This window comes from Elephantulus edwardii, unplaced genomic scaffold, assembly GCF_000299155.1.
Source record: "Elephantulus edwardii isolate Elephantulus edwardi_28Jun2011 unplaced genomic scaffold, EleEdw1.0 scaffold00124, whole genome shotgun sequence".
Lineage (NCBI taxonomy): Eukaryota > Metazoa > Chordata > Mammalia > Macroscelidea > Macroscelididae > Elephantulus > Elephantulus edwardii.
In genome coordinates this window covers 3,831,680-3,851,528 of record NW_006399874.1, presented here as the reverse complement: position 1 = coordinate 3,851,528, position 19,849 = coordinate 3,831,680, and the positions used below count along the sequence as shown (strand labels likewise).

Genomic DNA, 19,849 nt, shown 5'->3' with positions numbered 1-19,849 from the left:
AACATTCTGCCTAAAGCATCCTTGATTGTAGCAACTCGAGGTTTGAATTTGCTCTTCAGTTCCTTGAGCTTAAGAAATGCTGAACGAGTTTGGCCCTTTTGATTTTCCGACTCTAGCTGCTCACACATTTCATTGTAGTATTTTGCTTTGTCATTCCGTGCTGCTTTTAGGAATCTTCTGTTCAGCTCTTTAGTGTTTTGGATTCTTCCTTGTGCTTTGGCCTCTCTACGTTCCAGTGCAATCTTCAGAGTTTCTTCTGACATCGATTTTGGTCTTTTCTTCCTCTTCTGTCTTTGTAATGACCACCTGCACTCTTCCTTGATGATATATTTAACATCCTCCCACAACATATATTACAAGAAAAAGTAAAGATTGTCCCCTCTGGGCCAGTAAGCAACATAAAGATAGATGGATAAAAGACTGAAGTTGTTATCTTAATTGGAGTCACAGTCAACACCATCAGTACTAGCAGTAAAGAAATCAAAAGATATATTGTATTGGGAAACTGTCCTGTCAGGGACCTCTCCAAAATATTGAAGAGCAGTGATGTCTGCTTAAAAGCAAAGTTGCAGCTGATTCAAGCTGTGGTCTTTTCAGTTATCTTCACAAATAAGAAAAATGACAAAAGAAGGATCAGTATCATGCAATTGTGTTTATTGAGGAAGACTGGTCAGTGTCCCATTGACTGCCAAAAGAACAAACAGATATGTCTTAGAGAAAACATAGCCAGAAAGCTCCTTGGAGTCAAGTATGATCATTTACTTTGAACAGGTTGCTGTTTTTGCTTAATAGGCTTCATTGAGTCAAGTACTACCCTTAGGAACACTGTGAACAACATATCTGAACCCTATTCTATCCTGTGCCATCCTCATCATCTCTAACATACTCAAGCCCATTGCAGCAATCACTGGGACAATTAATCTCATTAAGGGTCTCTCTCTTTCACCAACCCTCATCCTAACAAAATGCCCAAAGTATGTGAGGTGAGTCTTTGTCTTCTTTACCTCCAAGGAGCACTCCAGCTGCATTCTTTCCAAGACATCGCTGCTCTTTTCAATACTCTTCTCCACCACCACAACTCAAACACATCAATTTTTATTCTGTCATTTTTATTCATTGTCCAACACTCAGAGCCATAGCAAGTGCTTGATAAGACCATGACCTGAATCAGGGAATATTGTTAAGAGAGAGACTACTCCTTGGAAAAGGGCATCACACTTGAAAAGGCAGATGGTCAGCAAAATAGAGGAAGATCCTTTTTAAGAAATTATTTTGTACTGGTTTACTTACAAGATCCTTACTAACATTGGTTGACGCAGTGGCTGCAGCAATGAAATTAAGTATATCAGAGATGACAAGGATGACACAGGATAGGACATGGTTCAGATATGTTGTTCATAGGGTCACTATGAGTTGTACTTAACAACATTCAACAACAATAGCACAGTAAATAGCAATAAGAAAAGTGGTATGTAGAGCTTGGATGGCTTAGTCTTTAGGGAGTTGCACTGCTAATACAGAAGCCACACCTTTCTGGTGGTTGAAATCTATTAGTTACTTCACAGTGGAGAGATGAGAAATCTTCTACAATGCTATTTACAAACTCAGAAACCCAATGCAGTGTCAGTTATGAGTGGGTTCTGACTTCACAACAATGAAAAAACAATATGTATAATGTGAAGGAGTGGAGGGTGACAGAGTGAAATTTATATGTGTGATGTATTTTTGTACAAATAAAGTATTGAAGAGAGATCAGATTGAAGTTTGTTAACAATTTCAGCTGGCTTGAAACTACAATCAACTCTTGCCACCAGCTGTCAAAAATATCAAAACACAAATTGCTTTGGAAAAGCTGCTGTCAACCTCTCCAAGGAGTTAAAGAGCAATGGTGCCAGTCTGGAGACTACGATGCACCTCATTGAGGCCATAGTCTTCACAATTACTTGCTATGCATCAGAGAGCTGGACAACGACCAAAGAGAACAGAAGAAGAATTGATGCCTTTGAGTTGTGGCGCTGTACACGAGTATTGAACATATCCATGGACTGCCAAAGAACAAACAGGTTATCCTGCAGAGTGTGAAACCAGGTTGCTTCCTAGAAGCAAATATTTTTAAGCTCCATTTCACATACTTTGGGCATGTGGCCAGGAGAGATTAGTCCATGAAGAAGAACAACATGCTTGGAAGGGTGGAGGGACACCACAGGAGAAGAAGACTCTGCATGAGATGGATTAAAACAGTACCTCAGTTAATGGGGGCAGGTGTGTCAGAGACAGAGAGACTGGCTCAAGACAGAGCAGTGTTCAAAGATATTGTATATGGGGTCACTATGAGTTGTAGGTTACTCGATGGCACATAACAATGACAGCAAAAAGGTGTATATCCATTACAGGTAAAAAAAAGTAATTTCAAAGGAATACAATATAAACTGCAGAGTTCTGATGGTCTAATAGCAAGAAGCTGCTCTGCAATCTCGAAGGTACATGGTTTGAAGCCTCCAGCTGCTCCATAGGAGAAGGATGGACAATTTCCTCCCATGACATTAACTGCCTCTGAAAACAAGCCAGAAGGTCACCTATGGGTGGTTTCCAACTTCTACTGTACAGAGCAACAACTGACTCCAGCTATGAGAATACTAAGTGTATTAGAATGAGGTTACTGAACCTGACTTTGGGGGTCTGAACAATTCAATATTGGGAGGAAACATATTAATGATTTTTTTTTTAATTTCTATGGTCCTCTTTCTTTTTCTCTTTATTTCATTGCTCTCATCTCTGTCAGCTTCATCTTAGACAATATCAGAGAAATGTCAGTCTGTTATGAGTCCAGAGGTTAGGACTGAAGTGAAGGTTGGTGACAGAACTCAGTTCATCCAACACATGTTCTCACATAATCACATCCTGCTTAAAGTAATTGAGGAGTCAGGATACTTTAACATGCTGCAAAACTTAGTTCTGAGACCTGAGCTGAGAAGTTATCACTGAGAGAGCATTTCATACTGAGCTGTCCCTTATCATTTTACAAGCAAGAAATGTAGCAGGCTCTGAAATCAGCCAGCTGAGGTTTGAATGCTGACTCCATCATCCTTGAAAAGGACCCTAAAATGATGCTAAATATTTTAGTTTCCTTTTCTTCATATGCAGAATTGGCAAAATATTAGCATCAAGGTCATAAATATGTAAAGAGTGCATGCAAAAAAAATGGTGATCCTTTTTGACAAAAAAACACATCAAAATACCTCCAGACAACAACAAAACACTCTCAAACAACTTGAAAAATGCTGCTGTTGTTATGGTTGTTAAGTCGACTCTAATTCCTGTTGTTGTGACATATAGCCAAGTTCGAACTGACTTAAAGCTTACCTTTTTCCAGGTTTTCAAAGACAATACAGATCACGGGAAGAAATTGTCCATATTTCTCCTGCAGAGCAGCTGGTGGATTTGAACTGTGTGCATTTGGGTTGACACAATAACTCCTTACCACCAATCCACTAGAATTTCCTATAACTCATAGCAACCCCATATATATGATAGATCAAAACCTTGCCCTATTCCTTACTCATCCTCACGATTTCCCATAGGTTGGCCACTGTTGTTACAGTCACTGTGTCAATATATCTATCTTCGTTAGAGTCTTCTCTATTTCTGACTCTTCAACTTCCCTGGCTTGATGTCTTTTTCCAAAAACTGCCCAGTCCCGAAAATATGTCCAAACTATGTAAGATGAAGTTTCATCATTCTTTTTTCTAACTTAGTTGCACTTTCTCTAAGACATATTTGTTATTTTAGTAATTCATGAAATAGTCACTACTCTTTCCCAACATGCACTCTGTTATTATTCAAAATTGTGTATCATTCTTAGATACATCAACGAACCTAAAATTACTTTTATTTATTTTTTTTTTCTTGTTGTGTACCATCGAATAGGATCTAACTGGTACAGGAAGAGATTGTACCGCCTTCTTCAGGGCAGCATCTGGTAGATTAGAACTGCACGTCTTGAGGATTGCAGCACAAGCAGCACAATTTCTTGCCTCAAGGCCACCAGAGCTCCCTGAAGATTACTTTTAGTATTATGTGTTTTCTGATTTCAGAGAAACATGCATTAGTGAGGCATGGTATATAGTAGCACAAAGTACTTAGTATTTAATAAGATTAATAATAATAATAATAATAATAAAAGACACTGTATATACAATGTCATTTCATTACATTGCGTATTAAAGTCCTGGATGGCATGAATAAGTAAGCACTGAAGGTCTAGCTAGAAAGACTCTCCTTCAAGGCAAAAATGGTGAGTCTTAATCTCACGTAATTTGAGCAAGTTGACAGGAGAGAGCAGTCTTTGGATAAAGCTATCATTTTGGGTCAGGTGGTGGGTCAGAGAAAAAGAGGAAGTCCTTCAACAAGACAAATTGACACAGTGACTGTAACAAAAAGCTTGAGTATATCACAGATGGTGAAGCTGGCTCAGAATATAGGAGATCTGTTGTTCTTAGGGTCATTATGAGTCATAGTCAACTCGATGGTGCATTAACAGCAACAAGGGAGACACATCAGAACACAGACCTAGAGATATGGATGAATTGTTTCATCCCTGATAACCTTAAGGAATAGTTCTAGTCTGCACAGATGGATTGCAATGAGTTGGAATCTACTCAAGGACAACCACCACTGACAGCAAAATTGCTCATAAAAGGTTAGTGTAAAATGTGCTGTTTACTATGATCTGGAATAATATGAATGTGTAAAACAATGTTTCTCGCTAAATAAACACAGCAGACTGAAAAACAATTAAAAAGCTTCCCTATGGGCAATCTCCTCCAGCTTGATTTAACTGCCTCTGAAAAACCTCCAGAGGGTCAGTGATGGGTCAGTTCTGACTCTATGGTAAACAACAACAATTGCCTTCTCATTGATACTCAGCAAAGAAATAGAAACTAAAAAGATTTAGAAATATGCTAAGTAGAAGTGTTGACCTTCATAAAAAATTTAAGTACTGAAATTTTGAAATGAGTTAAGGTAACATTCACAGTGATGCCTCGTTCAAAACATTCACTTGTACTTCTTCCCTTTAATGAGGCAGGGAATGAGGGCTAGAGTTAGAACCTAATAGTCCACATGGGCCTAAAAATTAGCTTCACCCTTTTTTTTTAAGCATCTTATTATTATTTTCCAGGTATTTAAACTATAATTGAAAACTATGAAGAACCTTTACTACTATATTTCTACTACTTGAAATTTTTAATTTCATTAAGGTAATGATCTAAGCTTGGTCATAATTTGTGTATAAAAAGGTGATATTTATATTTTCATTTTTCTACAATCGTCATGAAGTATGTCAATGCTTAAGAACTTTTAAAACATTCAATTCTGCTCTTTATACAGATTTTTTTTCATCTATTGCCTCTCTATAAATTTGTTTTTTCTTCAGTAGAATTCATGGTGGCCACACACGATAAAGATAAAAGCAACAATATTTAAAGATACACAGGAGAAATCCAAGCTTGGGAAGAGAAAGTTTAGGAAACAGCTGCTAGTAATTCACAGGATGCCTCTTTTTATTTTATTTTTTTTCTTGGTCATTTACTATATCTTGAAAATAGTTTTAATTATCCATTGTAAAGTAACAATCTATATGGCTGTTGGCTATATTGTCATTTGATATTCCCTGCTGTAAAGTAACATGTCATTCCTTATTAGTACTTTTAGTTTCAGCATAACTAACCACTTAACCTTAATCAGAGAGGAAGATTGTTTAGAAAATAACACTCAACATGTATAATGTTAAAATTTTTTCTTTGCACTATGATTTCAATTGAAGTATGTTTATAGTGCTAATTATATAAATTATAGAAATATTTCCATAGAGAATTCTATTATTATCAAAACCATACACTCCAAATTGTATGTATATTACCTAATACACACAAACAAATCATGATTTTAATTATATTAACTAATTCATTTCTCCTATGTGTCTATAAATGAAAACCAGAAACACATATCTGTGTAACATTTTCCATAAATATAAAAACTACATTTGTAATGTAACTGTAAACAGTTATAATTTCCTCCTGGGAATGGTGCTTGTTGGTCAAGTGTATACCCGTGAGACCCTTTGTGGTTTCTAGGAACTGAAGTATTTTCAAGGACAAACCCTGAAGATGGATAAGACTAGATCTGAGTTTATGATTGTTCAGCTAGAGTCTTTCTGTAAGACTGATAGACAAGTTCTTGCTCAATTATTGCTATGAGTAAATTAGTTGATTTACGAATTCCAGTTTTCTTATCCCTTCTATAGAGTAACATCTCCCCAAAAGGTGCTTTATATTTTATAATTATTAGTAATTTTGCATTGGAAGAAGAAATGGCATCCACTTCCTAAACAACATGCCTGCTCTGGAAACTCTATGACCTTTGATAATAGTTGATATTTGTAGAGGGGCTTCAAGCCTTTTGTTCATAGGGTCACTACAAGTCGTGGTCAACTCGAAGGCAATCAACAACATCAGCAACAGTAGTTTCACAGCTATATTAAAGACTAAAGAGAAAAACAACTAAATTGAAAGACAAACATTTTGAAAAGACTATGACAGCCATGTGAATTGTCACATCCTCATATAGTCCCTGTCTATGCACACTCTGGGCTTGTCCATGTTACTTACTTTGACTACATGGAAATTAGCATATATGAAAGACATAGACTCTGTGTACGTGTTGGTACATTAGGACTAAACCTCTAGTATTTTCTACTGCCATATAAGAGACTAAAACTATGGTGCTGAAAGGATCATGCAGAAGTAAAGCAAGCAATCTGAAATGTATAATGTACATGCATACATTGTGTGCTTGACAGATGTTCGCTTAGATCATCCATTTTCAGTTGAAAATGATGAGTGCAGATATATGATCGACCCCAAACAAGATTATCAGAAGAAATGCCCAGCAGAATCAAGTTTAAAATGTGATATAGCAAATAGTTCCTGGGCAAGTAACTACATTTTGACGTGATTTGTTATTCAACAATAGATAATTAGCACAACCATTTTCTGATAGAATAAATCCTCTGTTCTAATTATAATGAAATCAAGAAATGAGAACTAGGAGTGACGTATCAGAGTTTAAAAACATGTACCACATCATGATAAATTATTAAAACAGCAGCAACTACACCTTTCAAATGAGTTAGCGCATACAAAACGAACTTTGTGAGCAAAGGGTCTGTGCTGGATTACAATACTCTATAGATCAAAACCAAGAAACATAAAGCACATTTTGCGGAAATTTGATTTGATGAACTTACTGAAGCATGATGTTCTGTGAAGCATGTGCTGGAAAATCTTGCACAAAGATTCTTCACTTTGTGTGATGGAGCTACAGGTGCACTGAACTTGGAGAACAGTCCCAAAGGTCCCAATGTATGCTGCCTTGCAATCATTATGTCCTGAGCAGATAAGATCATGCTGGGTTAAGGTGCTGATGCAAGTGTCATCTTCCTGGCACTTTCTAGTCACGTGCTGCCAACATTTTAACTGAAATGTTGTATAACGCGTCCTAGAAAAAGAGAACCAAAGAGAATTAGCTTGTGTCTAATATTTCACATTAATAGGTGGTACTGTCTGCCTCATCTAATGAAAGACTAATAGAAAAGAAAATGCTTCCTGGATGCTAGGAATGGATAAAAAGTAAATTTCTACATTCAGTATTGATGGTATGTACCTCTCCATACAATTGATGGGAAAAGAAGCTCTCCCTTGAAACCATACACTAAGTGGAGACTTTTTTTAGCTACTTAAACTGGAAGAAAATAAATTTCAGTTCATTAAAGTCATCTATTTCTGATAAATTGTTAGAGCAGCACTAAATACCTAAGACATTCATCTAAATGTAAACACGGTCAGTATTAATTATTGCTCAGGAGCCTGATACAGCATAACTTTGCACTAACATGCTCCTTATTTTTTCTAAATGTGTGCTTCATTAAGTTTAATTTGAATTATATATTTACTCAATACTGTATTTCATTAAGAAATTGGGTTGTGAAAATTAGATACTACATAACATATCATTAATAGCAAACACTAATAGCTATACTCTAATACATAAGTTACATAACCATATTAAATTAATTTTAAAATTGGAAATATTTTTCTAATATATACACTCTTAAATTTGACATTCTAATTTATATGTACATGTAGACATGGTGTGTTAAAAATGTATTTTCAATGTCTTTATTTTCTTGTTAATCCTCAGTTTTATGTCAACATATTTCCCAACAAATGAGGTTCTCAAGAGATAAGTCTGCTGTTAACTTGTAGCTACATTACAAAATTTAAGAGAATTTGTTCTACCTGACTTCTGTACACAAGAAGTGTTGCCTTTGTGTTTGTGACATAATAAATAGTAAAATTTTATAAATATTCCATGGTACTTAAAGAAATATGTTTTAGTAAGTTGCTAAGCACTTATTATGCTAAGCAAAATATTAACTCATCACCCAATAAGCATCTGTGGCTTAATGGTGTGTAGTTATGCTACTAACCCAATGCAAATCCATTAGCTCCTTTACTGGAGAAATAAAGCAATCTCTTCTACGTGATTTAGTGCCTCCAAAAAGCCCCTGTAGGGTCCAACTCGACAGTATACAACACCTTAGACAAAATTGAGAACTAGTTCATACATGGGCTTTTTAAATGAAAATAAGACAGAATTTTAAAAACCATAGTAAATTGAGGAAGCTAAAATTAGAATGGAAATTATATTATTCAAAAACATATTCCATACTTTGCCCTATGAACAACCTTTTTTTAAAAAAGTAGATAATAAAGAGCTTAACATTCTCATAGAGGAAATGGTTTTCATTAGGAGACTTTTTTGCATCTGAATTACATTAACAATGATTTCTTATAAATGGAGAAAATTTTCCTAAGGCAAAATTTGTTTAGGAAAATGATAGAATTTGTCTTTTAAAAAATCCTAACTGCTCATGTGTATAATAGTTCTATCATCACTACTAAATATTCATTAACGGACTAACAGTACACGGAAAAAGAAAATTGAAGACAAGGAGATCTTATCTTCTGTAAGAAAGAAAAGAAAATACATAAAAGAGGTCTCTCTCTCATATATATATACATATACATATGCATATACATAATTAAAATGACATTATAAAATTATTCAAGATCATAAATTTATTGATTGCAAATATCTTTTAAACAAAATAATCACCCTGCTTGCTGAAACTGAGGAAGACCTGAAGTGCTTGCTGCAGAAGGTCAAGGACTGCAGCCTACTATATGGATTGAAGCTCAACATCAAGAAAACGAAGATTCTCACTACTGGGCCAATTGGCAGCAGCATCAGTATGGATGGTGAAGAGATTGAGATAGTTAACAGTTTTAGTTTGCTTTGCTCCACAATCAACACTCTTGGTAACAGCAGCCAGGAAATCAAGAGACAAATTGCATTGGGAATGTTGACTGTGAGGGACCTCTCAAGAGTACTGAAGAGCAATGACGTCAGGCTGGAGACTAAGGTGCACCTGATCCGGGCTATAGTCTTTGCAATTCACTGTCCATCAGAGAGTTGGACAGTGAATAGGGTTGATAGAAAGAGAATTGATGCCTTTGAGCTGTGATGCTGGAGAAGAGTGTTGAATATACCATGGACTACTAGGAGAACAAACAGGTTTGTCCTGGAGAAGGTGAAGCTGGAATGCTCCTTGGAGTCAAGGATTCTGAAGCTTTGTCTGACATAATTTGGGCGTGTTACAAGGAGGGACTGGTCCTTGGAGAGGGACATCATGTTTGGCAGAGTGGTGGGGAGTTGAGGGAGAGGAAGACCTTCGATGAGATGGATCAATTCTGTGACTGGAGCAGTGGGTATAAGTGCGTTTGAGATGGCTAGGTTGGCACAGGATAGAACAGTGTTTAGAGCTCTTGTACATAAGGTCACTATGAGTCACAATTGACTTGATGGCACATAACAACAATGACAATCAGATTGACTACATGTGTGGAAAAAATGCTGGTAAAGCTCAATAACATCAGAACAAGATAAGAGATTATGGAATAGAACATCAGCTTATTTAAAATTCAAGATGACAGTAAATAAAATTAAAACATATCCACAAAAGTAAAAATATGATCTTGAACATATCGAACTTAGAGACCATATCAATAATACGTTTGATGCTACAAACACTTATGACATCTTTATTCAGCAAATTGTATAATGTTATCAAGGACAACTGTAAAAAGGAGCAAGAGTCGTGGGATATGGCTATATCTGACCTTTACCAACTCCACAATGGAGAACTTTCCCCATCAACAACATAAAATTAACTCCACAGGGTTCAGACATGTCCTCCATGCTCCCACTCTTCTTTCTACTCAGCCCAACACCAATCTCGCTGCTTTTTCTGGTTCCAAAATCAGTTGCATTAGCTCACATACCACACAGAACTAAATTTGGGAAGTCAAAAAGCTATAATTAAGATTTGTACGAGATATAACCACTCAGTCAGGACAGATTAAAAAATGTGTTCAAGCACCTCAACTTTCAGTCTCGTGGCTTTAGGCAGGTGTTACAAGTCCTTAGTCCTGCCATTAATGGCTCTGTCCCCTAAGCCTAAAAAAAAAAAGTGGAACAAAACAACAACAAAATCCAAACTTGGGCAAAGGGCTCTGGTTCCACAGAATGGTTGTTGTTGTTATTACGTGCAGTCAAGTTGACTGTGATGTATAGTGACCCTATGCACAATATCTCTGAACTCTGTTTTATCTTGAGTCAATCTCACTGTCTCCTAACACCTCCCCTTATAGCCCTAGTTACTGTGTCAAGTCACCTCATTCAGGGTTTTTCTTTCCTGCATTGTCTCTTCACCCCTCCAAGTATGATGTACTTCTCCAAGGTCTGGTCCCTCTTCAACATTCCCAGAGTATGTGAAATGGAGCTTCAAAATTCTTGTCTCCAAGGAGCAACTTAGTTTCATCCTTTCCTGGAGAGACCTATTTGTTCTCTCAGCAATCCATAGTATGTTCAGTACTCTTCTCCAGCATCACAACTAAAAACCATATTTTTTTTTGCCAACCTTAGTCATTGTCTAACTCTCTGATGCATAGCAATTAATTGTGAAGACCGTGGCCTGGATCAGGTGCACCTTAGTTTCTAGACTGACATCATTGCTCTTCAGCACTCTGGAGAGGTCTCAGATTTGTCTTTTTATTTCTTGGCTGCTGGAGCCAAGAGTGTTGATTGTGGACTTGAGCAAGCTGAGATTCTTAACCATCTCAATCTCTTCTCTATCATAGTGCTGCCAATTGCCTCAATGGTGAGAATCTTTGTTTTCTTGATGTTGAGTTTCCGGAGAGTAGCAGTCCCAAAGTCAGGTTAATCTTGCATCAGGTCTCTGATTCTCTGCTTTGGCAAAGGCTGCTGAGGCTACAGGGGTAGCTGGTGCAAGAATGTCCGACCCCAAGGGTGTGATGCATTCTTTTGTATCTTCTTTACTGTTGGTGAGATTCTCTCAAATCCTACTGCTGAATTCACCCAATTTAATGATGAGACAGCCAATCCATATGAGAATATGCTAACATACCCTATTCACCTCCTCATGGTTATCCTTTTGATAATATTCAGATTCCATTTTGAACAATAAACTCTTAACACCACAACATCATACATGAAGAAAGCAAAAGGCTATTAAAAGGCAGGAAACAAACAAAAACCTAAACAAATGAAAGTAAAGAGCAACTCTAAAACACAATCTTGAACACAGACTCACTAAAATGAATAGAAAAACTAAACAGAATATTTCAGAGGGAATCTTGAAAACACAAATAATTATTATGAAATGTGGAAAGATCTAGAATTAGAAATCCCAAAAGGAAGAGCATATGTGGCATCTCCCAAGGAATGGAAGGGTAATTTCATGTCTTGAGATATAATATAATAAAAGGATGGTTATAAGTTGGAATCTTCTAAATATTTTGGAAGGATAGAGGGGCAATGTATGAGCAGACTATTGAATGATGCAAGAAGTTTTGAAAGAATATGAATATAGACAGTGTGCCAAAAAATTGTTCTATGTTCAATCATCATTTCAGAAGAAATGATCAAGAACCTATAGTATTGAAGGAAGACATTGAAGTTGTCCTGAAAGCGTTGGTGAAAAAGAATACTCCAGGAATGGATGAGATATCAATTCAAATTCTTCAGAAAGGAAGAAAAAATGGAAGAGCAAAGATGTCAAGACTTTATTTATCTCGTGTACTTTGGATGTGTTACCATGAGGGCCCAATCCCAGAGAAGGGTAGAATGTTTGGTACAGCAGAGTATCAATGAAATAGAGAGAGATCTTTAGTGAGATGAAGCAATACAATAGCTGTAACAATTGGCTTACTTATAGTAATATTTGTGAGAATGACATAGGACTTGATACTGTCAAAGTTTTAATGGGCATGCCAGATATTCATGACTCTGTTCAAACTTCTTTAGAGCCTTTCTTTCATATTTAGAGTAAAACCTAAATCTTTACCTCCTTCTTTAGGGGCCTGTGTGATGTGGATTTATCCACACTTTATTCAATTAGACCTTTAACTGGATCATCTACATTACGCACCACACTCCCTACTCTTTGAATCCACTATGCACGTCTTTCTCTCAGAACCTTTGCATTGACTGAGCCCATTGCATAGGATTGCTTTTTGCATTTACATGACTTTTTCTTCAAATCTTTGGCAAATTCCTTCCTTCTGGGGCTACCCTGCTTGTAGTATAACTCTTTCTGCCCTGTTCTCTATCCTCCTTGTTCTTCCCATTCTTTTATCCAGAACACTTATACAGGGAGTCTTAAGGATGTCGTACTGCTAACAAAAAAAATCTGTGTGTTTCTCCAGTGATTCAAATTCACTAGTTGCTCCAAGGGAAAAATGTAGGAAGTCACTTCCCATTGTGATTTATAGCTGTGGAAACCAGAGAGGGTCACTGTAAGTCAGAACCAACTTGATAGCAGTGAATTTTATAATATACACTCATCTAGTATGTAGAATTCATTATTCTCAATTATCATCATCATCATCCCTACCTGTCTCACTCTACTAGAATACAAACTCCAGCAGGGGACCCATTATTTCCTTTCACTAATTTATCCCTGTTGTCAAAGGAAATAGTAGATACTTGATAAATATTTTTTAAACTTATAAACAACTGATATCTAGTGATAAGAACCTGCACTGGAATCCCAAAGACACGCAGTTCAAACCCACCTACTATTCTGTGGGAGAAGGACGGACAATCTCCTCCTGTGAAATTAACTGTCTCTGAAAACCCACCGGAGGGTCAGTTATGGGTCGGTTGTAACTTGGTGCTACACAACAACGACAGCAATAATAACATGATTCCCATTAGAGACATAAGGGTCTGAGGTTGAGAAGGTGAAAATGGATTTATTTCTAAAACTGTGGTGAATACATATACTGGAAATAGTCGACTGCACTGAAGGCACTTTCATCTGCCTATCTCCAGCCCATTACCAAAAAGCTTTATTTGGAAGAGCTACCTTGCCAAAATTGTGTAAAGTTTAGCAGTGTTAAGTAATCATACAGAAAAACAAGGTATATGAACTGATTCCTTAGTTTGAACGGAATACATAATTTTAATAATGCTACTTAGTTTTGACATACAGAATTTCTTTGTTCCAAAAACCTGTTCTGCATTTGAATTGCAAAATGGATACGACACATGTACCACAGATTCAAAAGTAAGAATTGTCTGGCTTTATTTGCACCATGTTGGATGATGGTGGGAACTCTAGCAAATGTAATGAGATCAAGTGTTAGGACTGGACTGTAACAAATAAGGTGCCGAAATAAGAAAGTAAGGTATGCATGTTTTTACTCACCTGCATAATTCATCATTTCGGCAGCTGTGAATTACATTGAGGCAAGTGGGGGTTGGAAGTAACTTCACGGCACATGGCTTGCTGTGAAGAGCTTCTTTGGCCTGCTGACAAGGTATATCAGATTGAGCACAGTCACAAAAAGCCAACATCTGGGCAATGTTAAAAGGCATATTTTGATAGAAGAACCTTATGGCTGCTTGGCAACGTTTCACATCACACAGATTTCCATTTGCTGAACAAGCTTGAAGGTAAAGGGCCAACTGTGCGTTACAGATCACATCCCCTACACACGCCTCTGCCACTTCCAAACAGGACTGGATCCCTTTGAAAGCTGAAAAAGAACGATATGCCCTTATTGTGGAAAAGTAAACACAGTGCTGTACATACAGGGTCTGCTATACCCTGAGAGACGTCTGTGAACAAAATGCAAATGAAGTAACAATGCACTATTTTTTGGAAGACACGAGGTTTATTTGTAGGGTTTTTTTGGTTTATTTAAGAATGACTTTTCTGAGATCTGAGTAGTTAGGCTCTTTGAATCATCTTTCATCTCTCTTGGTACTCATTGGGATCCAGAAGTAATGGAGGTATGTATGGGCAAAATGACACCAAAGGAAAATCTCTGCATTCAAGTTTTTAAAATATAAATAATATATCTTCAGAATTTGCACTTGTAACATGTAGTTTACATTAGCTAAAGGCAATATGGTTTTTATTTTTTCATGTTGTTTGAGAATCTTGACTAAAGTTTCTACTTAGGTTTTCTAGAATATCAAGACATTCATAGTCTGAAAAACACAATACATGAACATCTTACCTCCACAACAAACACACATACCCAAAATCAATCAGCACAAAAATAGTTCTATTTCTTGGTGACAAAATATCCCTGGACTTAATCAAAGATATAGCATTCTTTGGCACATTCTCAGATTAGTGGTGGATGGGCAAAGTAATCGTCTTTGATATATCATTTACTCACTTATTCTTGGTTATTGAGTCAGAACCTGCTCAGAGCTGACCTTCTAGTGGATTTTCAGATGCTATTTCTAGCAAGGGAGATTTCTCATCTTTCTCCCTCTGAATGCCTAGTGAGCTTGAACTGCCAGAGAGGCGCAACCTCTGAGTTAGGAGTTTGATTTCCTACCAACTAGGCCACCAGAATGTCTTATAATATATCACTGTTGACATGATAGTGGTGGTGGTGTACCATCTATTTGGGACTGACCAGCAATACATGACCTTGCAGTGGGTTTTCAGAGGCAGTAAATATAATTTATAATGTCTACTTATTTTGTATAGATAACTCTTTTAAGAAGCTTAGAAACTACACTTTAAATCATATTATCTAGTATTTGCATTTCAGATCAAAATGATAATTTGTAAACATTACCATAATGAGAAAGAGTAGTCAGATTCCATATGAATTTACTATCCTCCTTCATACTATCTAGAAGAAAAATAAAAACAAAATTATTCAAATTTTTCTAAATGTAATAGAAGAATGTGAAATACATTCATAAACGATCAAGCAAAATATGCATACAAAATAATGTAACATGTTTTTAACTTTTGATATTAAAAGTGTATGATATTTAATCTAAGTGGGGGCAGTCTTGAAGTAACATTCACAACGATTTAGCAACCCTGCTGTGAAGATTCAGTTACTTGGAGATTTAACAAATGCTAATGTCTAGGCCTTGAACACTGAAGACTGTTGGGGGAGAAGGGCCAGAAGGAATATTGTTTGGAAAAAAAGCAAAACAAAACAAAATAATTTTCCCACTTAGGCCTTAATTAGATTTAAATGACATTTAAAGACTACTTCTAACTTTTATTATCATAGCTTCCAAGGTTCTTGAGAATTATAATTCTTGAGACGGAGAACCTCACTGATGGGAGTTGAGTGGTTGTTTACATCTAAGCAGATCCTTTCATTCAAGTAATATTGGCTGAGTCTCTAATGTACACCAGGCTCCAAACTGTATACACATAGATCTGCAACTATCATCAATGAATATCCCATATTTCAATAAATTAAAAAAAATAAACACATAAAAATAAAATTAAATACAGAGGACATTAATTAAGTATGCATAAAGTGAAGAGAAAACAAAATCAGAAGATAAAACAAAAACACAGCGGGCCCTCTAACAGGTTTCTGAGGCTGTAAATGGCACAGGAGTTTCTTGCCCATCTTTTTCCAGTGGAGGAGTTTCTGGTAAATTTAAACTGCCAAGGAGATGTGGCCTTTGGATTAGCAGTACAACCCCCTATGGAAAATCTGCCAGAACTCTTTCTAAAGTTATTCTCAATCATTGATTATTGCCTTGAATTCGGAATAAATTCATAGACATTCCAGCAGGTTTTAGAAGACATTAAATCAAATCTTCACCCTCAAATTTGCCACTGTTTTTAAAGTGCTAGAGAAGCACCATCTACAAGTTAGCACTACCCAATAAGCCATTTGAGTTCCTTACAAAATTGTAGAGACATAATATCATAAAATGTTCATTTTAAATGAAAAGACAAATTTTTTCCAATGGCTATCATATAACAAACTTAGATAAGACTACAATGTTAACACTGTTGTTATGTACTGTCAAATCTGTGCCCACCCATAGGTAATCCTCTAGCAGATTTTTCAGAAGCAGAAGCCATGCATGAAGAGCTTGCCCAACTTGCTTCCTCAGAACAATGGGTGGATTTGAAAGAAATGCCTTGGGTTGGCATCACAGATCCTTACCACTAAATCAACAGTGCATGACAATATTAACTTTTGCTATAAAATGCCCTTCATGGTTAAATATGCTCCAGTGAAGGCTGTCTACCATACTTTTTACCCACTTAATCTTCTGCATATGTATAATAACTAAATCACTGATTAATATCCCATAAAAGAGAACTCCTTGAATGAAGGACGATATGCTTGCTTTATATCCTATTGCACAGAATATAACTTATTATAAATGCCTCATTAACTTTTTAAAAAACTAATTATTGGATCAATAAAAAACTTCCAAACAAACATTAAGATACTCTGCCTCTTTCTTCACAAACGCTTTGGGATGAAGTTCTGATATTCGTTTATTATTTGAATTTTCCAGGAGAAATGGAGACAGAAGTGGCAGCACTGAAATAAACAATTAAATATTCTTTAGTTTGCTCCTGTATGTGATCATACTTACTGTTCTTAAAGGTTTCCTTGCACACTGACCTGGCCAGGTATTCTGATTGAATCCGTTTTCATAGTCCTCTGTGAAGGCTGAGACGACTTGATTCATTTGAGTGTGCTGTATACAGATGTCTTCAAATAAACTTTTCCAAATTTTAATGCAGTCTGCATTTGACGGGTCAGTGCACTGGCAGTTCCATAAAACTGTTTCTTTCAGATGGTCTTGTAAGGCTGTACACATGCCACCTCCATCAAGGGTCTTGCATTGTTCTGTTTCTTTCCCACATAGTTTTTTAAAATTCTCATACAATAGACTACAGTCTTCAGATTCCTGGCAGGCACGTGCTGCCATCACACAATCATTGTTTTCAACCACTAATGATATTTGTTTTATATGGTGCTTTAGTGTGATATTTGATTGTAAAGCCAGATCTGGGGGTAGCGTTGATTCGTCTATAAAGAAAATATAATAGCTAAAAATTAAATAAATTCATTTACTTTCAAATGTTTAATATATTTTAAAGTATAGAGACACATCTTTGTTAAATAATCCAGTACCTTTTCTCTAATAAAACCATTAAAAAATATTTAAACAGTATTAGAAATGATCAAGATATTTAAAATATTGAGATATAAGAGGCTATGATTATAGCATTTTATTCTTTTCTGGAAACCCTATCTACCTTCATTCATGTTTTAATTTATCTCCAGTAAATATTTAACTTTAACAATACACTTACATTTTTAATTTTTCAACTGAAGACCTGTATTTCCAAATGCCAGCCAGAGAAGTGATAATCATTTACCTTTTTATTTTTTTCAGCCTAATGTTTTCTGCCATGAAACTTAAAAAAAACAACACAAATAATGTATATAACATTACAAAAATTTAATATGTGCTGTTAATTGATAAATGGGCAAGATACCATATTATTGTGAGGTTCAAAGCATATATATTATAATGCTTATTACTCTGAACAACAGTGTTCACAAAGATTCCAATTAAGAATGTAAGTGAACATTTTTAAATTGTGATTTTTTTACCTTTTGCTTGAATAATTAGTAAAAAACCCCTGCAATTTCATTGTTGTCAATTATGACCATTGATGACTTTCTGATGGATTATTAGAAGAAATAAATCCACTGGGAGGTTATTGTCCATCTTTCTTCAGAAAAGGATTAGTGGATTCAAAATAACAGAGAGGCTTTGCCTTTGCGTTAGCAATGCAACTCCCTACAGATAACTTAAGTATGTGCAAAGATAATAAGGGCTACATGGGGACAGCCATATCTGACCTTTATCAACCTCACAGAGGAAAAGTATCCCTTTCCACAGCATCAAGACCACAAAACCAATTCTCGTGAGATCAGACACGGCCCCAACACTTCCATATCTCTTTCTACTCATCTTAACACCAATCTTACTCCTAGGATGGATGCTAGCTCACAGACCATTCAGAAACGTTTTGAGGAGGTAAAAAAAACCACAACAGATTAATAGCAGAATACATTAAAGATAGCCCCCAAAATGTGCACACAGGCACCTCTGCCTGGGCCACACAGCATTCTCAAATTCTCTTCCCTGTCTATTTTTACTTCACTCCTCTATTGTCCAAAAAAGTTCTCAGTCCTTTCAATATTGCCTTCCCCCCCCTTCCCAATCCCATCTCAAGTCAATTCTCCAGTTTGCCCACGGCTACTGCAGTTCAGAAGCATGTCCTACATTTATTGAGTACTTTTTTCCAACATCACAACCCAAAGACATTGACTCTTTTTTCAGTCATACTTACTCATTATAAAACTTTCGGATTAATAGGAAGCAGTTGAAAAATACCAAGAAAGTATCAGGTACCACTTTAGGTTTAAACTGACATAATTGCTTTTTAGCACTCTGGAGAGGTTATTGACAACAGATTTCCTCAATGCAACATAGCTTTTGATGGGTCTTGAATATGCAATATTGTTATAGGCCATTGAGTCATTTTCTACTCATAGTGACCCTATGTACATAACCCTGAAACCTGCTCTATATTGGGCCTACCTTATTGTCTCTGATATTCCTACCCTCATTACCCCTGTAATTGAATCAATCCATCTCATAGAGGGTCTTCCTCTCTTGCACTGTTCCTCCACCCTTCCATGATGATGACCCTCTCTAGGGACTAGTCCCTCCTTGCAACATGCCCAAAGTATGACAGATGAAGCCTCAGAATCCTTGACTCCAAAGAGTAGCCTGGTTTCACCCTCTCCAGGACAAACTTGTTTGTTCTCCTAGCAGTCCTTGGTATATTCAATATTCTTCTTCAGCACCAAATCTCACACAAATAAAATCTCTTTCTATCATTCCTACTCATTGTCCAGCTTTAAGATGCATAACAAGTAATTGTGAAGACTGTAGCATGGATCAGGTGAATCCTGGTCTCCAGACTGACGTCATTGCTCTTCAGTACTCTGAAGAGGTTCCTGAAAGCAGAGTTTTCCAATGCAATTCATCTTTTGATTTCCTAGTTGCTTGTACCAAGGATGTTGATTGTGGAGCAAAGCAAACTAAAGCTATTTGCTATCTCAATCTCTTCAGCATCTATTTCAATGCTTCCAATAGGCCGAGTGGTGAGAAATCTTTGTTCTCTTGATGTTGAGGTTCAACCCATATTGAAGGCAGTCTTTGATTTTCTGCAGTAAGTGTTTCAGGTCCTCCTCACTTTCAGCAAGAAGGGTTGTGTCCTCTGCATAATGTACTTGTTAATGAGTCTTCTTCCAAT

At 36.4% G+C, this 19,849-nt stretch overlaps 1 protein-coding gene across 1 annotated transcript in view; it reads right to left on the bottom strand.

Moving 5' to 3' along the window:
- Positions 1-19,849, bottom strand: part of GFRAL (GDNF family receptor alpha like) — a 105,946-nt gene that overhangs the window by 68,830 nt on the left and 17,267 nt on the right. Inside the window, exons 4-6 of the mRNA XM_006893156.1 lie at positions 15,306-15,362; positions 13,913-14,243; positions 7,307-7,557 (exon numbers count right to left, since the gene is read on the bottom strand). Of these exons, the coding sequence (XP_006893218.1) occupies positions 7,307-7,557; positions 13,913-14,243; positions 15,306-15,362 (639 nt within the window). The remainder of the gene's footprint in view (positions 1-7,306; positions 7,558-13,912; positions 14,244-15,305; positions 15,363-19,849) is intronic.